The sequence below is a fragment of the Sceloporus undulatus genome, chromosome 6, assembly GCF_019175285.1.
Source record: "Sceloporus undulatus isolate JIND9_A2432 ecotype Alabama chromosome 6, SceUnd_v1.1, whole genome shotgun sequence".
NCBI lineage: Eukaryota > Metazoa > Chordata > Lepidosauria > Squamata > Phrynosomatidae > Sceloporus > Sceloporus undulatus.
Window position 1 is genome coordinate 84,759,802 of NC_056527.1, and position 15,668 is coordinate 84,775,469.

The following is a 15,668-nucleotide window of genomic DNA, read 5'->3' on the forward strand; positions in this document are numbered from 1 at the left end:
GCCTATATGAGTTTTGATTTCTGTGTTTCACCGATTTCAGGTTTTCACCAAATGAATTAAAGAACTGTCAGGTGATGGATGCAGCCCATTGAACTCTATCCCTTCCCTCCATCTCTGTTGGCCTTATGCCTGGAGGATAACTTCTGAATAGGGTTTATTCCTGTTACAGAAACACCTTTAATTGCAGTAAGCCCTGCTGGAAAAAATCAAATAGCTGTTACTCCTTTGTAAAGTTAAAATCCAATTGTTTTCTTCAGTGGTGCATTTCATTTTAACAAATCTGTTCACCTTGTCTGCGAATCTATGCTTAACTGTAACATCCTTAAAGTCTCCCATTTTAGGAGAAAGGAGGGATATAAATCCACCAAATAAACAAATATTAACAGGCAATTAAAATCCAGTTGCTAAAAACCATATTAGAAAGTGTATATCAAGTTGTGAATGAAAGGGCCTTAGGTCAATTACAGCTGGTGGTTTTCAGACCAAATTGCAATAGAGAGGGATCAGAAAGAATGGCAAAGATGGACTGTAATCCCCAAAATGTTTGCTTGGGGTGGTAAGTCACATAAAAAATGAAAAGTATTGGTAATCCCAGGAAAGAAGTTTATCACCATCAAGATTTTAGGTTTCTCCTGGTTAGCTTGGACAGTGGTCAAAGATGATGCAAATCCAGGGGAGGAAAAACTTGATGGACAACGACTTAACAATTATAATAAGTACAATTATTGTACAACTAGTTCTTGAAGAACAGGAGTAGGAAGGAGGGAGTTACGTGAAGGTTAATAATTAAGAAAATTAGGGATAGAGGAGCCAGCATGGTGTAGTGGTTTGAGCACTGGACTCTGACTGTGGAGACCAGGGTTTGAATCCTTGCTTGGCCATGAAAACCCACTGGGTGACCTTGGGTAAGTCACAGTCTCTCAGCCTCAGGGGATGGCAATGGCAACCCTCCTCGGAAGAAACATGCCAAGAGAATCCTGTGATAGATTTGCCTTAGCATTGCCATAAGTTGGAAATGACTTGAAGGCACACAGCACAGTGGTAGGAAGAGAACAGCTAATACAGATTTATAGTACAGCCTTATTGTTTAACGTCAGAAGTTAGTCCCATTGTGATCAGGTAGATGTGTGTAGGAATTGTAGATTGATCATATTGGGCATCCAAAATCAAAGCTACACACAAAGAATATGTTTTCTGCCTGGCTTTCAGGTACATGGTTAAGTTTTCCATTTGTAATAATTGAAAGTTGCAGGGTGGTGCACACTTGACCTCCTCATTCTTAAAAAAAATAGGTACATTTGATCATACATTTGGATTTTGTGAAGCTGGGAATGAAACTGCCAGAGTGCATGCTGTACCAGGAAGAAATGTGAATGAGATACAGTCTAGTCTCCTAAATCTACCTGCGGTTTAAAGCAAGGTGCAGACTGCTTTCTTTATCCACTGAGTCATGACAACTCTGTGCTCCCTCTTCCCCCGTCTGCTTGTACTTAGCCTAGAATTGTGGATGTCTCCTGGAAATGGGATTTTCTAATTTGACAACACTCAGATTTGACTCTGCCTTGCAGAGGAGGCATGTGCTTTACAGATTTTCAAAAACCTGAGTGTTAAACTTTGAAAACTGTTTTCCCCCCTTTTTCCTGATGGTTGAGTGTTGCTTGATATACATAATTAGATTCCCTTCTGCTGTCACAGCTCTCAACTGACTGAATCATACGTTGTTAACTTTAAAGGCTTTCCTACTTTTAGGTGACTTGATGTAGGTTGTATGTCCTAGTGGTGTATTTATGATAACCCCAACTAGTTATTTCTTTGACATGCTTGTTTTAACATGTCTTCTGATCATGAGTTGGCATGCACTTGCAAAACTTTCAAAGGTTGATTGAGCAGCATTGTATTAAGCAATTGTGACTGGCAATCTGGTGGTATCCTGAAGCAATTGGGCCCATACAGACAGGCCAGGATAAAGCTGCTTTGGGTCACTTTGGAGGTATGCTGTTTAAATGACACAGGCATCTTAAGAGGCCAAAAAGCTGTGCTAAAGCTATGCTCCAATCTTTAGGACTGGAGTGTGGTTTTAGCGTGGCTTCCGGCCTCCTAGGACGCATGCATCATTTAAACAGCATACCACCAAAGTGACATGAAGCAGCTTTATTTTGGGCTGTCTGTACGGGCCTAATTGTTATACTTGTTTCCTGCCATGATGAAGTGAGCTTAAGCTCATGCCACCATACCAAAAATGTGCCATATAAAGATAAGGAAATTACAGAGATAGACTAATGGCCATTTGATTCCGTTTCTGTCACAAGCCCGCAGATCCCCATAAATTTGTTTTCTCCTGGTTCTAGAATATGACAGAGTGCTAAGAAGCATTGTAAAGTGCAGTCGGTCCTCCACATTTGCGTAGGTTATGGGCGCAGGACCCCTGCAGAAATGTAAAAAAAGAATATCTTTAAGCTCTCCAAACATGCATGCTACAGACTACAATTCCCACTTATTGCTGCAAAAATCAGTACCACCCAGGCCATAGGAAACAGGAAAATAAGGCCAGTGTGTATGTATGCCATGAATTACCTGCCAAGTTAAGTGCAGAGTAGCTGCTGCTTAAACTAGTTAAGCAGCAATGACAAACTCCTGGATAATCAAATCCATGGAAGTTATACTCATGAAAGTTGAGGGCTGACTATAGTGCTTCCATACTGTGTAGTATCATTCATTGCAGAGGTGGGAATAGTGCAGCCTTGCAGATGTTGGATTGCAACTCTCAACATTCCTCACCATTGGCAGGGTCTGCTGGGACTTGTCCAACATCTGGAAGACCTTGTGGTTCACACTGCTGATGGTGTTGTTATGGCATTTCTGTACATCTTACTATTCAAACTGTAGCAGGCCCAAACTGCTTCTTCTGGAAGATTCTTTGACTTATGTTTTCTGTATCTCATGACTATTTTTCATTGCCCATTGCATTTACTTGTTTGCTCTGTGTGTGCAAGTCATGTCTCTGCCATGCACCAGTTTCCAGGAGGTGCCGAGGGGCAGAGGATTCTTCCCGTTCTTTCCTAACCTGATCTCCCACATCCGGTTGCCTTTTCTGTGCCTGTGGCCTGATACCCTCAGCTTGTTTCCCGAACAGGTTTTCCAGCTGGCAGTCATTGCTACTGTGCCATTCCCACTGTTTATTTTGGAGGAGATTCCCAGGAGAAATGCCAGATAATCCTGGCTGGGACTTCCCAGGAGATAACTTGTTTTATTGTTCTCCAGACAAACTGGAGCATATGCAACAATGATGATCCAAATTGGAATGCCCCCTTAGCCAGTGATGGAAGCTTATTTTGGGAGGGGGCTAGGCTATTGGTTCAGACTTCATGCTAAAAGCAAGCTGTTTGGTTGCTCCTGCTGGCAGACAGAGTTAACGCATAACACTTTTGCTCACACATGGTAGAATTTTCTTTAAAAACAGTCTATCTGGCCATGATATCTGAACATACCCACTAACTTTAGCAGGTGTATGCACACAAATGTACATGCTTTCTAGTAGTGGAAAAAGTTCATTAGAATTTTGTTTTTAAAATTTACTGGTTACCCTTTCCAGCTTTGTGGCTTGGGTGGTGTTTTAGCATTTAATTACACTGGTGATTAAAGTTGTGATACAGTTCATTTCTAAAAATAGCAATATTTTCATGGTAATGTACAGCAACAGAAGAAAGTTCCACTCTACAGTTCTACCAACCCAGATTTGCAAGTGAGGTTACGATATCTGATAGACTAAGCCAATGGTGGGAATTTTATGGCCCTCTAGATGTTGTTGTATTTCAACTCCCAGCATTCCTCACCTTTGGCTATGCTTGCTAGCCATGATAATTGATGAGAGTGCAGTTCAGAAACTGCTCAGTTTGGAAGCCTTCGCAGTTCTTCCCGGTAGCCTGCACTATTTAATTTGGTTGCATTTTGTAAATCCTCCTTGCCTGGTTGGCTGGAAGCACTTCTTATTCACCATAGGTGATGGGGCAGATAATTATATGTTTGAATTGCTGAGTCCTCTTGAGTCTGCACATCAGCAATTTATATCTGTCATTGTGCCTTCTTGATAAATCCTTTTTCTGTTAGAACAGATGCTTATTGACTCTCCCATTTCCTGCCTTTCTACCTTTCAACAGGCAAGTCCATGAAGTTCACTCATACATGAGCCGTCTGGAGACAACAGACAAGCAATCAGTTCACTGTGAGTAATTGATGCTGGAGGGCAACTACATTGTTGGCTTGGCTTGGTATTACTGGGTTAGGTTTCGTATAAGGAGGTAACTCTCCAATCTGTGTCTTCAGATTCCATCAGCTAATACTAATTGAAGGGTGCTAGATTTTCCATGTTCCTGTTACTAGCTTCTTTGCCCTTATCAATTATCTTTTAGAAGTACATTTTACATACAGACACCTTCCAAAAGTGTGGATGGCAGATGCCATTTTGGGGGAGACACTGACCCTGTTTTCCTCTGAGAATGTGAGACATACATCTTTAAGTGTGACTTCATGCAGCAGCAGAAGTTGAAGAGCAATACCTTAGAAGATTCTTTCTGGTGTTTCACATACCCGAGAACAGTGGCAAGGAATGGGTGCCAGAAAATGTATCAAATGTGGCACTGAGGTAGATTTGCCAGCTATGTACCTCTCATAGCAACTGCTGTGGTTTCTGCAAAGTGGAGTATACCAGTTTGTTAGAAATCTTGCATGCAGAATGACAGCTGAATTTTGCTGTACATGTTCTTGCACCTAGTTATTCTTGCAAAGTGTGCATTTTCCAAAATGATTGTTTAAGTCATGCTCATTTAATCAGTGCAATCTGTTAAGGGTGACAACCCTTAAAAAGTCATGTTTGTGATACCGAAGTTGTGGTCAGAATGAATGAACAGCGAAATATATTTATGTACTACCAAGTTTAAAGTTGAAATGGTGAGGCACTTTTCCAGACACTTTCCCATGGCCATCACTTGCCTCTGCAACCTCTCTGGCAATGTGAGAGGTAGGGTACTTAGGGCTGCAAGCTACCCAGATTCTTTGGCAAGCACTACAGCCTAGTATTGGCCACACTGACGATATGATTTTGGGGGCTGTATTCCAAAAAAGAGGTTTTTCCTAGCTCTAGTAAGCCCCACTGAGATTGCTGCAATGCCATTCTTTGACAAACAGCTGCATTTGGACAGTTGAATCCAGCCAGTTTGCTTCTCCTTTCACATGAACAAAAACAAACCAGGAAGTGTCAGTTTACCACAGCTTCCCATCATGCCTGGATTGAGGAACTACAATTGATGGCTTTCCATCATGTCTGAATGGAAGAACTGCAGATGATGGCTTCTGAAAAATCCAGACACAGATCCATTATTTAATATAGGCTTCTGCATCTTGTCTTGTTTGGAAGCTGTTTACTTTACTTTCACAATTTGTCAGTTGAAAAGCTATTCTTGATGGTGGTTTCTCTGTTCACTTGTTAAGCATCTGCTAAGGGACTGGATGTGTATATATAAGGTTTGTACATATTAATCTAGCGTTTGATCCTCAGTGTAGCCTATGAAGTAGAGCTTACAGGCAAAATCAGACTTAAGGCTTGGAAGACTGCATGAACTGGATAGGTTAAAACAGTAACGTGTGTAGTCTCCCTGAATGAACATACTAACCCTCTTTCTTTTTCCCTTTCTACAGTGGTAGAAAATGAAATCCAGGCACGAATTGACAGGATCTTCAGCAACCTAGAACGGCTAGAAATTTTTTGTAACAAGGAACCTCCCAATAAGCGGCAGAATGCCAAACTGTGAGTAATCATCCTCCTTGCTTTCCCAAGGTGACTTCTTTCATCTTTATGTCTTTTGCTGCATTCTGCTTGTTGTGGAGGAATGTTTGAGGATGAAGATGAGGATGATGACAACGATGATATTGTTTGTTGCCTTCAATATGGAATAGAAGGTGTAGAGGTATACATTTTCTTATCAATGAATGTTGAATGAACTTTTCTTTTGTCTTGTTTTTATAAATAATAACCTTTCACCCACCAATCACCAAAGAACTTAACAGTGTTCTAAAGTAAACTTCTAAATAAAATAACCATCTCCTATTGCTACATGGCCAGTGGAGGAGGGGCCAGCCTGCTAAAGATACTGTCCTCATACCATCTTAACTAAGGACAGAAATAACAAAATGCAAGCATCTTACTAACATCTCCAATTTTTCTCCTGTTTGGTATGTAACATTTTGCCTGATGAAAAAGCCAGTGGAGTTTCAAAAGCTTGCAACAAGTATATTATGTTAATCAAAGATGTGTGCTTTGCTTGTGGAACAGTGGCGGGCAAGTGTTAAACATTGGCCAACCTAGGGACCTTGGAGGGCCATATCACCCTCCTTCAGTGGTGGCTTGGAGGGGTTGCCTTTTTCCAACAGGAAGTGGCCTAGGAGCCATGGGAGGGGAGTTTTGGGAGAGGGAACTGGGGTCCATGAACTGGCTCTGCGCAAAACATTTCCCCCATCCCTTAGTTAGAGACAGAGTATTTGCTTGCTGTGCTCAAGGTCCTAGGTTCATTGCCTAGCATCTCCAATAAAAAAAAATCAAGGTTGGCAAAATGTCCAACTCATCCCGTAAAAACTGTTGTTTGGCAGAGTGAACAATCATGGGCTATATGATCTGAAATGTCATGTGTACAGGAGAAGAAATATAGCTGTTGATGCTGAGTCAAGTGCACATTTCCATTCATTTGCCATGGTCAAATTCAGTGTTAGGCTGGTATTATATTACCATATATGTATATTCGACTATAAGTCAAGAAATTTATGCCCCAAAATGGACTCCAAAATCAAGGGCATTAAGTTGCTACTGCTGAAAAAGTTCATAAAGAAAGTGCCCACCTTCCTCTGTAGCCAGGTAAACAGCTCCCCATTTCAATCTCAGCAGGCTCTCTTCTCTCTCCCTCTCCCAGTGTGTGTGTGTGTGTGTGAGAGAGAGAGAGAGCCCTCAGCCTTCCCTCGCAGCCATAACTAACAAGCAGCTGCTAAGGGAAGGGACACAGAGAAAGGGAGTATGTCCAGGCTTGGACCCCATTTCAAAAGCCATGAGCCTGGAAATGCTGGGGTTAGGAGCAGAGGGAAAAAGAGAGGTTGGTGCACTTTTTTGCAAGCCATGAGCCTGGAAATGCTGGGGTTAGGAGCAGAGAGAAAAAGAAAGGTTGGTGCCCTTTTTTTGCAAGCCATGAGCCTGGAAATGCTGGTGGCAAAGGTGTGTGTGCGTGCACGCGCGCGCATGCATGTATGCACCCAGGCTTCTTTCCCCATTTTCCATGCTGATACTGTGACCCTTGGGAGAGGTTCAGAGAGGGAGATGTAGGGAGGGAAGTGGTACTTTGTTTCCCCCTGTAGATCTTTTGTAACATGCCCCAGTGTTTGACCCTCGACTTATTCATGGGTCATATCAAAATCCATGATTTTGGCCTCAAAAACTGCCCTCGACTTATACACAAGTATATATGGTATTCTGTTATGATAACCCTCCAGACTGGTTGCCTGTCTTGCATTTTTGAAGCTTATAACTTCTGCCTCTTTACTCTAACTATTGTTTGCAGCCGAGTTGACCAGTTGAAATATGACATCCAGCACTTACAGACTGCGTTGAAGAACTTCCAGCATCGACGCTATGCTCGGGAGCAGCAGGAGAGACAACGGGAAGAGCTTCTGGCTCGGACATTCACCACTAATGTATGTTACATGCCAAGGCCAGGGGATTTTTGCTCAGATTTGCCCCCTTGACCTGCCTCCTGCTCTTCTCACATATTTATAACACAAGTGGGGTTTTGTGGAATTGTGCAGTTCAGTACTGAGACGATCCACAACAGTGGGCAAAATTATTTATTTAGTTATTGTATTTTTAGGCCACTGTTTAAAAATATGAAAAACAATGAAAGTGACTAGAAAAACAGCACTTCTTAAAACCAAATTAATTCAGTAGTAAAATCACTACAGCATATAAAACCAAAATAGAACTGGATGCAGACCAAGGTCTAAAAACATTAAGACAGTTATTTAAATGCTTGGGAGAATAATAATAACTTCTTCTGGTGCTGAAAAGATTGTAGTGCAACCACCAGTTGAACCTCTTTGGGAATGGTGTTCCCTTGCACCAAATGCTGAAGAAATGTCATGAAGTACCTCTGAGCTCATTTGTCAGGAACACCTGGACAAAGGGCCTCAAGAGATTATGACCTTAGATAGACAAATGGTTGCCAGAACTGCAAAATGGCAATTGGTCTGCTATTGTCACTCTTCTCCTGCAACACAAAGGAACAGCGTAGGGTTCTGGGGCACACTTGGCAGACATGAAAAGGTGACTCCTCAGGGATCACCAGCATATTGTACATGAAGTGGTCTGTTGAATGGGCATGACATCTCTAGCAGAAGAAGATTCTGTGAAGGCAAGGAGTTTGAACTTCACTGCTGTTGAAGAATGGTCCAAAACACACTGCAGAAATAACCCAGTTTGATACCGCCCTGGGAATCCTGAGGGATCAGAAAGTGACACTGAAGGTGGGCATTGGATAAAGCCTTCAGCTATTTCTAAAAAAATTACAACTCCCAGGATTCCCAGGGAATCCTGGGACTTGTAATTTATTGTGACACCAGAGCTTTCTGACGGAGAAGGCTAAATGTCTCACAAAACTACAGTTCCCAGAATTCCTTAGCATTGAGCCAGGGCAGTTAAAGCAATCTCAAACTGGATTATTTCTGCAATGTCTTTTGGACCAATGTTGATTGTATCTGGGCTTACACAGTCACCTTTGTCTTTTTGGGTTTAGAGTGTCAAGGTTCGGAGTGTCAAGGAAAGGTAACCGAGATGCTTCCCTTTCCTTCCCCCCCCTTGCAGGATTCTGACACCACCATTCCGATTGATGAAACATTACAACATAATGAATCCCTTCAAAATGCACACCGTGGCATGGATGATCTTATTGGCAGCGGAACCAGCATCCTACAGGGCCTGAGGGATCAGAGAGTGACACTGAAGGTGGGCACAGGATAAGGCCTTCAGCTGTTTCTAAAAAAAACCATGTATGATCAGGCACCCAATATTTTTTGATATCTGATAATTTTCTTGAATTCTGAATGATAAAACAGCAATGTTCATTTCTTCCTTTCTTTATCTCTTCCACTTCCCCTGATTCATCCTGTTCTTGAATGTACAGACTCCAAATCTATCCTGCTTCATCTCTTATATGAAAAACCTAATGTTTTGATCTTTGGAACTGTTGTTACAGTTCAGTCTTTCAGGAAAACCTGAACTTCAGGGCTTGTAAACTTAATAATAAATCTCCTTTTAAAAATGTTTATTTGGAAATTTGAACAGAGTTCTGCAAATTTGTTCCCAGAAAAGGAAGCATTGCTGGAATAACAATAGGGAAGGGCCTGCAGCTCAGTGATACAGTGGAGATTTTGTATGCAGAATGTTGCATTCTTCTTCTTGCCATCTCAGTTTAAAAGGATGAGGTAACAGGTGATGTGAAAGACCTTTGCCAGTTACACTAGATGATATTTGCCTTGAAAGTTGAACAGTCTAACCAATGATACAGCTTCTTATGAACAGTAGACCTAAAAGAATAGATTTCCCTTCCTACCCTAAACAAGTCCTGAAAAAAGATCGTCCATGCCAGTGGTTCTGTAGAAGAGTAAGGTTGTGTACATCAACTTATCTTTCTCATATTCATCCATCAACCTCCTGCTCCATCTACCTTTTCCATCCTTGCAGATCTTTCTTTTCCTACCCATTGTTGGCTCTGGGCTGCTTCTGTCAGTCGACCTGCATCCTTGCTTGTAGGGTTTTCTCCCCTTAGCTGCACTGCACACATTGCTGTAGCATACTACCTACATCTTCTTCTTAAGAGCAGATAAACTTGCTTGTTTCTAACCTAGGTGGGATGTTACTTTCTGCTCTACCCCTTGCGCTGCAGGAATTAAAAATGAAGGAATTCTTGGTAATTGCTGATATAAATAACATTTCTAATCCAAATGCTTATTTTTATTTCAACCACAACCCTTTTCCTCTGGTGGAGCAGTCAGTTGAAGGCAAACTGGGTTGACCAACAGGGTGTGGGCCTTGAGAATAGGGCAATCCCTGATATTCTGCTAAGATAGAGAAGCTGCCTTCCTTTGGTATCTTGGCCCCACCTGGGATGCAGCTGTTTTCCCAGGTCAGAGTTGCCAGTTCTAGCAGCCTTGGTCACTTAAGGTCACTGCAGGATGTGACTTTGCAGGGTTGACTTCACCTTTTGTGTGTAGAAGTCATCCTGGAAAAGAAATGTCACCTTTTACCATCCCAATGTAGTTATGGGAAATAAAGATGACTCAACTAGGTAGAGGCTTGTTCGCACAATATTTGCACATGGAAGTGAAAGCCCCCTTTTATAATTTCAAGGGAACAATCTCCATATTTTACATACCAGTGATGTTGTGTCAAGTAATTTCCGATGTAAATTTCCCTAAGGCAAACCTATCACAGGGTTTTCTTGGCAATATTTGTTCAGAGGGGGCCTGCCTTTGCCTTCCTCTAAGGTTGAGAAAGTGTGACTTCCCCAAAGTAATCCAGGGGTTTTTATGGCTGAGTCTCTAAAGTTGTCCAACATTCCAACCACGCTGGCTTTCTTACATACTAGTACCTCTGCAGATGTTGTAGCTGCTGTAAATACCTAGCTGGCCACTGCTCATCCCCACAGTGCTGCTTGCTTCTACAGTGCTGCTTTCCTGCTTTTTTGGTAGTCGCAGGCTCTTCCATCTTTGCTGCCATACTTCATATTGAAACAATTTCGAGGCTTAGCAGAGCCATTGGGAAAAGGAAGCATCAAGGTTACATGGGTTTGCAGCTTAGTTCTGGTTTCTGAAGGAAAATACATCAAAATATTTTATAAGGTGGAGAAGAAAATATGGCTGATAAAGCGACTTCTTTATAATTGGTGGAAAGCTGGCTGTCACCGTGCTTCCTAATATGATCTAAGCCAGTGATGGAGAACCTTTTAGAGACCGAGTGCCCAAACTACAACACAAAACCCACTTATCGCAAAGTGCCACGTCCCTCTGGCTTTCTAGTGACAAACTCTAGTGAACTCTGTGTTGGGACAATGGTGTGTGTGCCCACAGAGAGGGCTCTGAGTGCCATCTCTGGCACGCATGCCATAGGTTTGTCACCACTGATCTAAGCATTGGAGAACTTGTATGTAGGTGTCCGGCTGTCATGTAACAGCTTGTGCTTTTCTAGTGAAAACCTTGTGTCTGGATCTTATTAACAATGGACCATGGCCTGTAGCTTACTTGCCAGCTGGACTAAGGCAGGTGCAAGAGCACTGGTGCCACTATTTTTTAAAACAATAAGTTGAATTTTGTAAAATGCAAGACATTCTCATATCCCAATGAGTTACAGAAACCAGTGTGAAAATAGAGTTCAAACACCAAGAAGACCACAAGTTACATGTAATCCTAGAGAAAGTGCCACATTAAAATATGTGTTTTAAAAGTCTTGAATACCAGTACATTCATATGAGGCTTTAATCAACATGTGAAAAAATTGGGGTGGAGGATGTGAAAAAAAAGATGGAGAGGAAGAATGAGAAAAGATGGAAATCACTCACATTTCAGGTTTGCATTAAAAATATTTCCTGACTCTGGAAAAGCAACTTTTCTTTAGGGAGTATCTGACTGTGAAAAACACAAAAAGCTTCCAGACTTTGAGAGAATTGGAAGGGCTTATTGAATGGTCTTTTGCTAACATTGTCACTTTTCCTTTGTCACCTTCAGGGCACCCACAAGAAAATAATGGACGTTGCCAACATGTTGGGTTTATCCAATACAGTCATGCGCCTCATTGAGAAACGTGCCTTCCAGGATAAGTACTTCATGATTGGAGGCATGCTTGTGACATGTGTGCTCATGTTCCTTGTGGTGCAGTACCTGACGTGAGTGGCCAGAGACCTCACAAGTGGACTGTGTCAGATCCCTTTCTTCATAGACTTCCAACATAACTGTGAACTTCCTAACTTCTGGATTGGTCATCTTCTCTGTATGGCTCATGTGATACTTAAACTGGGTGGCATCTGGGACATTTCGGCACTGAATGGGACCCTCGCAGCATTAAGAAAGAGTGTCATGTGGAAGGCACATTGCCTTTGGAACACTCAAACTTAGCTGGCAGTGTGGTATTCTTACATTAGTGGCACATTTCATGTGGCCACACCAGGAATCGTCATTGAGATCAACAAGAAAAGTACCCAGATGTGCTGTGACTATAACTATGGGCTCCATAAGAATGCAAAGGCCAGAACTAGGTTATGCAGCTGAACTAGGAACTAAGTTATGCAGATGAATACCATGGTCACCTGAGATGATCAAAAGAGCTGTGTGTGAGGGATGGGCTATTTTGACTTTAATTACTGTGCTAGGAGGCCAGGAGTGTATCTTGCTTCCCACAGTGGTCAAAGTAAATAGATACCTTCATAGCCTGTTGCCAAAGTGCTGGGGCTTTTTTTTTTGGTGTGGGGTGTTGTTTTTGGTATACATGGCTTCTATATCTGCCGTTTTTCTGGCATAAGCAGTTCATGTAAGCCGAAGTAGTATCAGTGAAATGACTTGCTTTCAAAGAGTTAACAGTAAACAGTGTGTTCAGGGTTCTTGGTGTGACTGACAGCTGTAGATACACCCCAAATGTAAGGTTCTAGCCCTGGCTGCTTTATCAAGGGATGTGGTAGGCTGGGGATGTGTATGTTAGGCCAGTAACCTATATCCCAATGGAGTAGTGAATGTGCAAAGATTCTTGAGAACTGTTTTTATAAGAAACATAAATTGCAATAGTTCACAGCGCAGAAATAGCATTTACCACAACCAGTAGGCTTTGGTATTCAGCACAACAGTGCACTGGCTGACAATTCCACTTTTTTGTGTGGATGTGGGTGTTTCTACCCCTTTGTTCTCATGGATTCACAGGGAGCAGTATAAGAATGAAAAAGGTGGGGCAAGTGACTCGAGACTGGAGCAAGTAATCTCAATGAATGATGGCTTTCTGCTGCAAGACTTCTGTGGTTGTGATTCTGTGCATGTTTAACATGGGAATAAATTCCATTGTACTGACTACCAGTTAAATTTGCATAGCATTAACTATAAACTACCACCCCTTCTCCCAACTAAATCTCCCAACCTCTCATGAATCCCACTGTCCTACATATTTCCTATCGCACCATCTGGTAATCGGGTAATAGTGCCCTGTGTGTGTAGGTGGTCACAAGAGAGAAATATGTATTGATCTCATCCATTGATAAACTAAGCATTGTGGTCTGTAAACTGTCAGAGCCCCAAGGCAGCCTTGCAGCCATGCTCAAGTTTGAGTCCATCGTTCTAGTTGGCATAGTCTATCCTAGTGGCAAATATAGTTGTGAGTTTCCTGATAGCACACTGTACCTCAAAGTCCCATTTAATTGCCATGTTATCTAGGCTGTAGTTCAGAGCCTTTTACATCTCTCCCAAATGCATTAGTGGGAAGCAGTGGCTTTCTGCCTTGTGCCGAAATACACATCCTAGTGTCACGTGCAAGTTGCTATCTGAGCCTGTTCCTTTATAATTGCTTATTTGATTCTTGCTCCATTCACACTGATATGACTAATGTTTCAGTTGGTTTAAGCAGATTAAAACCATTTCCAAAATAGACAAGGTAAACATTAAACGTAGCAATTGTAGTTTCGTTGTTTCTTTTTTTCCTCTGCCATTACCAGCCTCTACTCACTTTTGTCTGTAGACTGAAATGCTTTTTCCTTTTTGACGAGGGGGGGGGGATAGGACATGCTATTTAAACTGTCAGTTGGAAATCCTCCTGGTGGTGTTGAACTGCAACTCCCAGCATCCCCCACTGTTGGCTGTGCTGGCTAGAGATGCAGTCCAGTAACATATGGAGGGTTGGATAGCTCTCACCTCTCACTTGAGAGAAGAGCAGTAGTAGCGGGACTTTTTTTTAATATACCATTGTAGACCTGTTATCTTGCCTTATAGCGTTTTTAACATACAAGTCCAGTGATGTATGTCTGTGTGTATAGACTACATGGGGTGGGGGGAACCCACTATGAAAACAAATGTACAACTTGTGCTGGATATGAGTGTGTCCATGAGCTCCATTTAAATACTGTTTTCCATGCACAAGTCTCTGTTTGAAATTGCCCACTACCGGGTATTGTGTGCTGCTGGGCCCTTTCTTATCAAAAATAGGTGAGAAATTAACACAAGTGGTGTCACAGAATAGTTAAGAACATTGAAACTGATGCAAAAAGGCAAACTGGATATTTGGGCATTTTTTTTTACCAATAAATGTTTCAAAACCTTATGGTGGTAAAGAGAGAAACTAGGCTTCTGATTTGCATCCAGTGGAATTGGTCAAGGAATTGGAATGGTACAAAAGCCTGAAACTCCATACAGTAATTGTTGATCAATCTGTGAAACTCAAATCCAAGTATTCCATAAATTGAGAATGCTACAATTTGTTACAGGCAGCTATATTACAGGGATCTCATAAGGGAGCCTCTCCTACCCAGTACGCAGTGACAACTATCTATCAATGTACTAGCAGATGTCTGGCCTACTGTGGTTCTTCTCCAAGTGCAGTGCCCAGTTACCAGCCATTGGGGAGATGCTTTTGGACTTCATTGAACTTCACTGTTGAAACTACAAGGTATCTGTAATAAATGTATTCAGTCCTTGTTTGAACTTATTTATGTTTATTTCTGTCGTCCTTAGAACTTCCTGGAACCAAGAAGACCAAAGAGTCACAAAGTAATGCCAAAGGGTTAATTATTTCCCTAACTGGCTCTGCGCTGGTCAATTTCTAGCCTTGTTGACGCCATGGAATCAAAGTTTATCATATAGAGTTTTAGGTTTAGTGGATTCAGAACACAAAAGAAGGGGACACCCGACTCTTAATGCTAGTTAAACACACTATGTTGGAGATAAAACTTAGCTGAGTTATCTTGCTTCCTCTTCAAGTGGTTTATTAATTGCTCTCAGTGACTCTGAAATCCCCAAAAGCAGTTGTGTTATCAAGGGCTGCCCTCTAGAGGTAATGAAAGGCAAACTAATCTGAAAAGCTTCCAATTCTGCCCTTCTCACATGCAAAGGAATTTAAGTGAAGCATGCGCTAACACTCCTACCTTTTAGCTCATGACAAGTCAGGCATACGCAAAGGTCCATAACACTGCAAAGTGCTCAGTAGTGAATTGAAATGATTTTGTCTGACCAGTACGAAAACCTTCCAGCGTACTGCACTACAGGAATAAAAATCAACCTAGAAAGAAAGCTGCTGTTTTCAGAATATCTTTCTCAAAAATGGTGTCATGCCACTGCCTATTGCTGAGATACAGCATCAGTGTCTTGGAGTTGGAGTAAAGAAATTGTCTGCACTGGTCGTGGGCAAGACTGCTTTTGGACTGCAGCTCCCATAATCTCCCCGCATTGGTTATCCTGTTTGGCTGATTGGAGTTGGGGGCAAAAATAAACATCTAAAGCCATACTTGCTTACTAGTGCACAGCTGTCTGGTGCCATCTGCAAGATTACATTCATTTGCCTTTATGAACTAGGAAATAAAATGAGAACAGTGCTGGAATGGCTACTAAACACAAAG

The 15,668-nt window shown here is 41.9% G+C and overlaps 1 protein-coding gene across 2 annotated transcripts in view; it reads left to right on the top strand.

Moving 5' to 3' along the window:
- GOSR2 (golgi SNAP receptor complex member 2) overlaps positions 1-14,761 on the top strand; it is a 16,117-nt gene extending 1,356 nt beyond the window's left edge. The window contains exons 2-6 of one of the 2 annotated variants that reach the window (XM_042475833.1): positions 4,158-4,222; positions 5,695-5,803; positions 7,599-7,731; positions 8,894-9,034; positions 11,812-14,761. In XM_042475833.1, the coding sequence (XP_042331767.1) occupies positions 4,158-4,222; positions 5,695-5,803; positions 7,599-7,731; positions 8,894-9,034; positions 11,812-11,973 (610 nt within the window). In that variant the 3' untranslated portion in view covers positions 11,974-14,761. The remainder of the gene's footprint in view (positions 1-4,157; positions 4,223-5,694; positions 5,804-7,598; positions 7,732-8,893; positions 9,035-11,811) is intronic. The other variant, XM_042475834.1, reaches the window with a different exon arrangement.
- Positions 14,762-15,668: the final 907 nt, after the last annotated feature.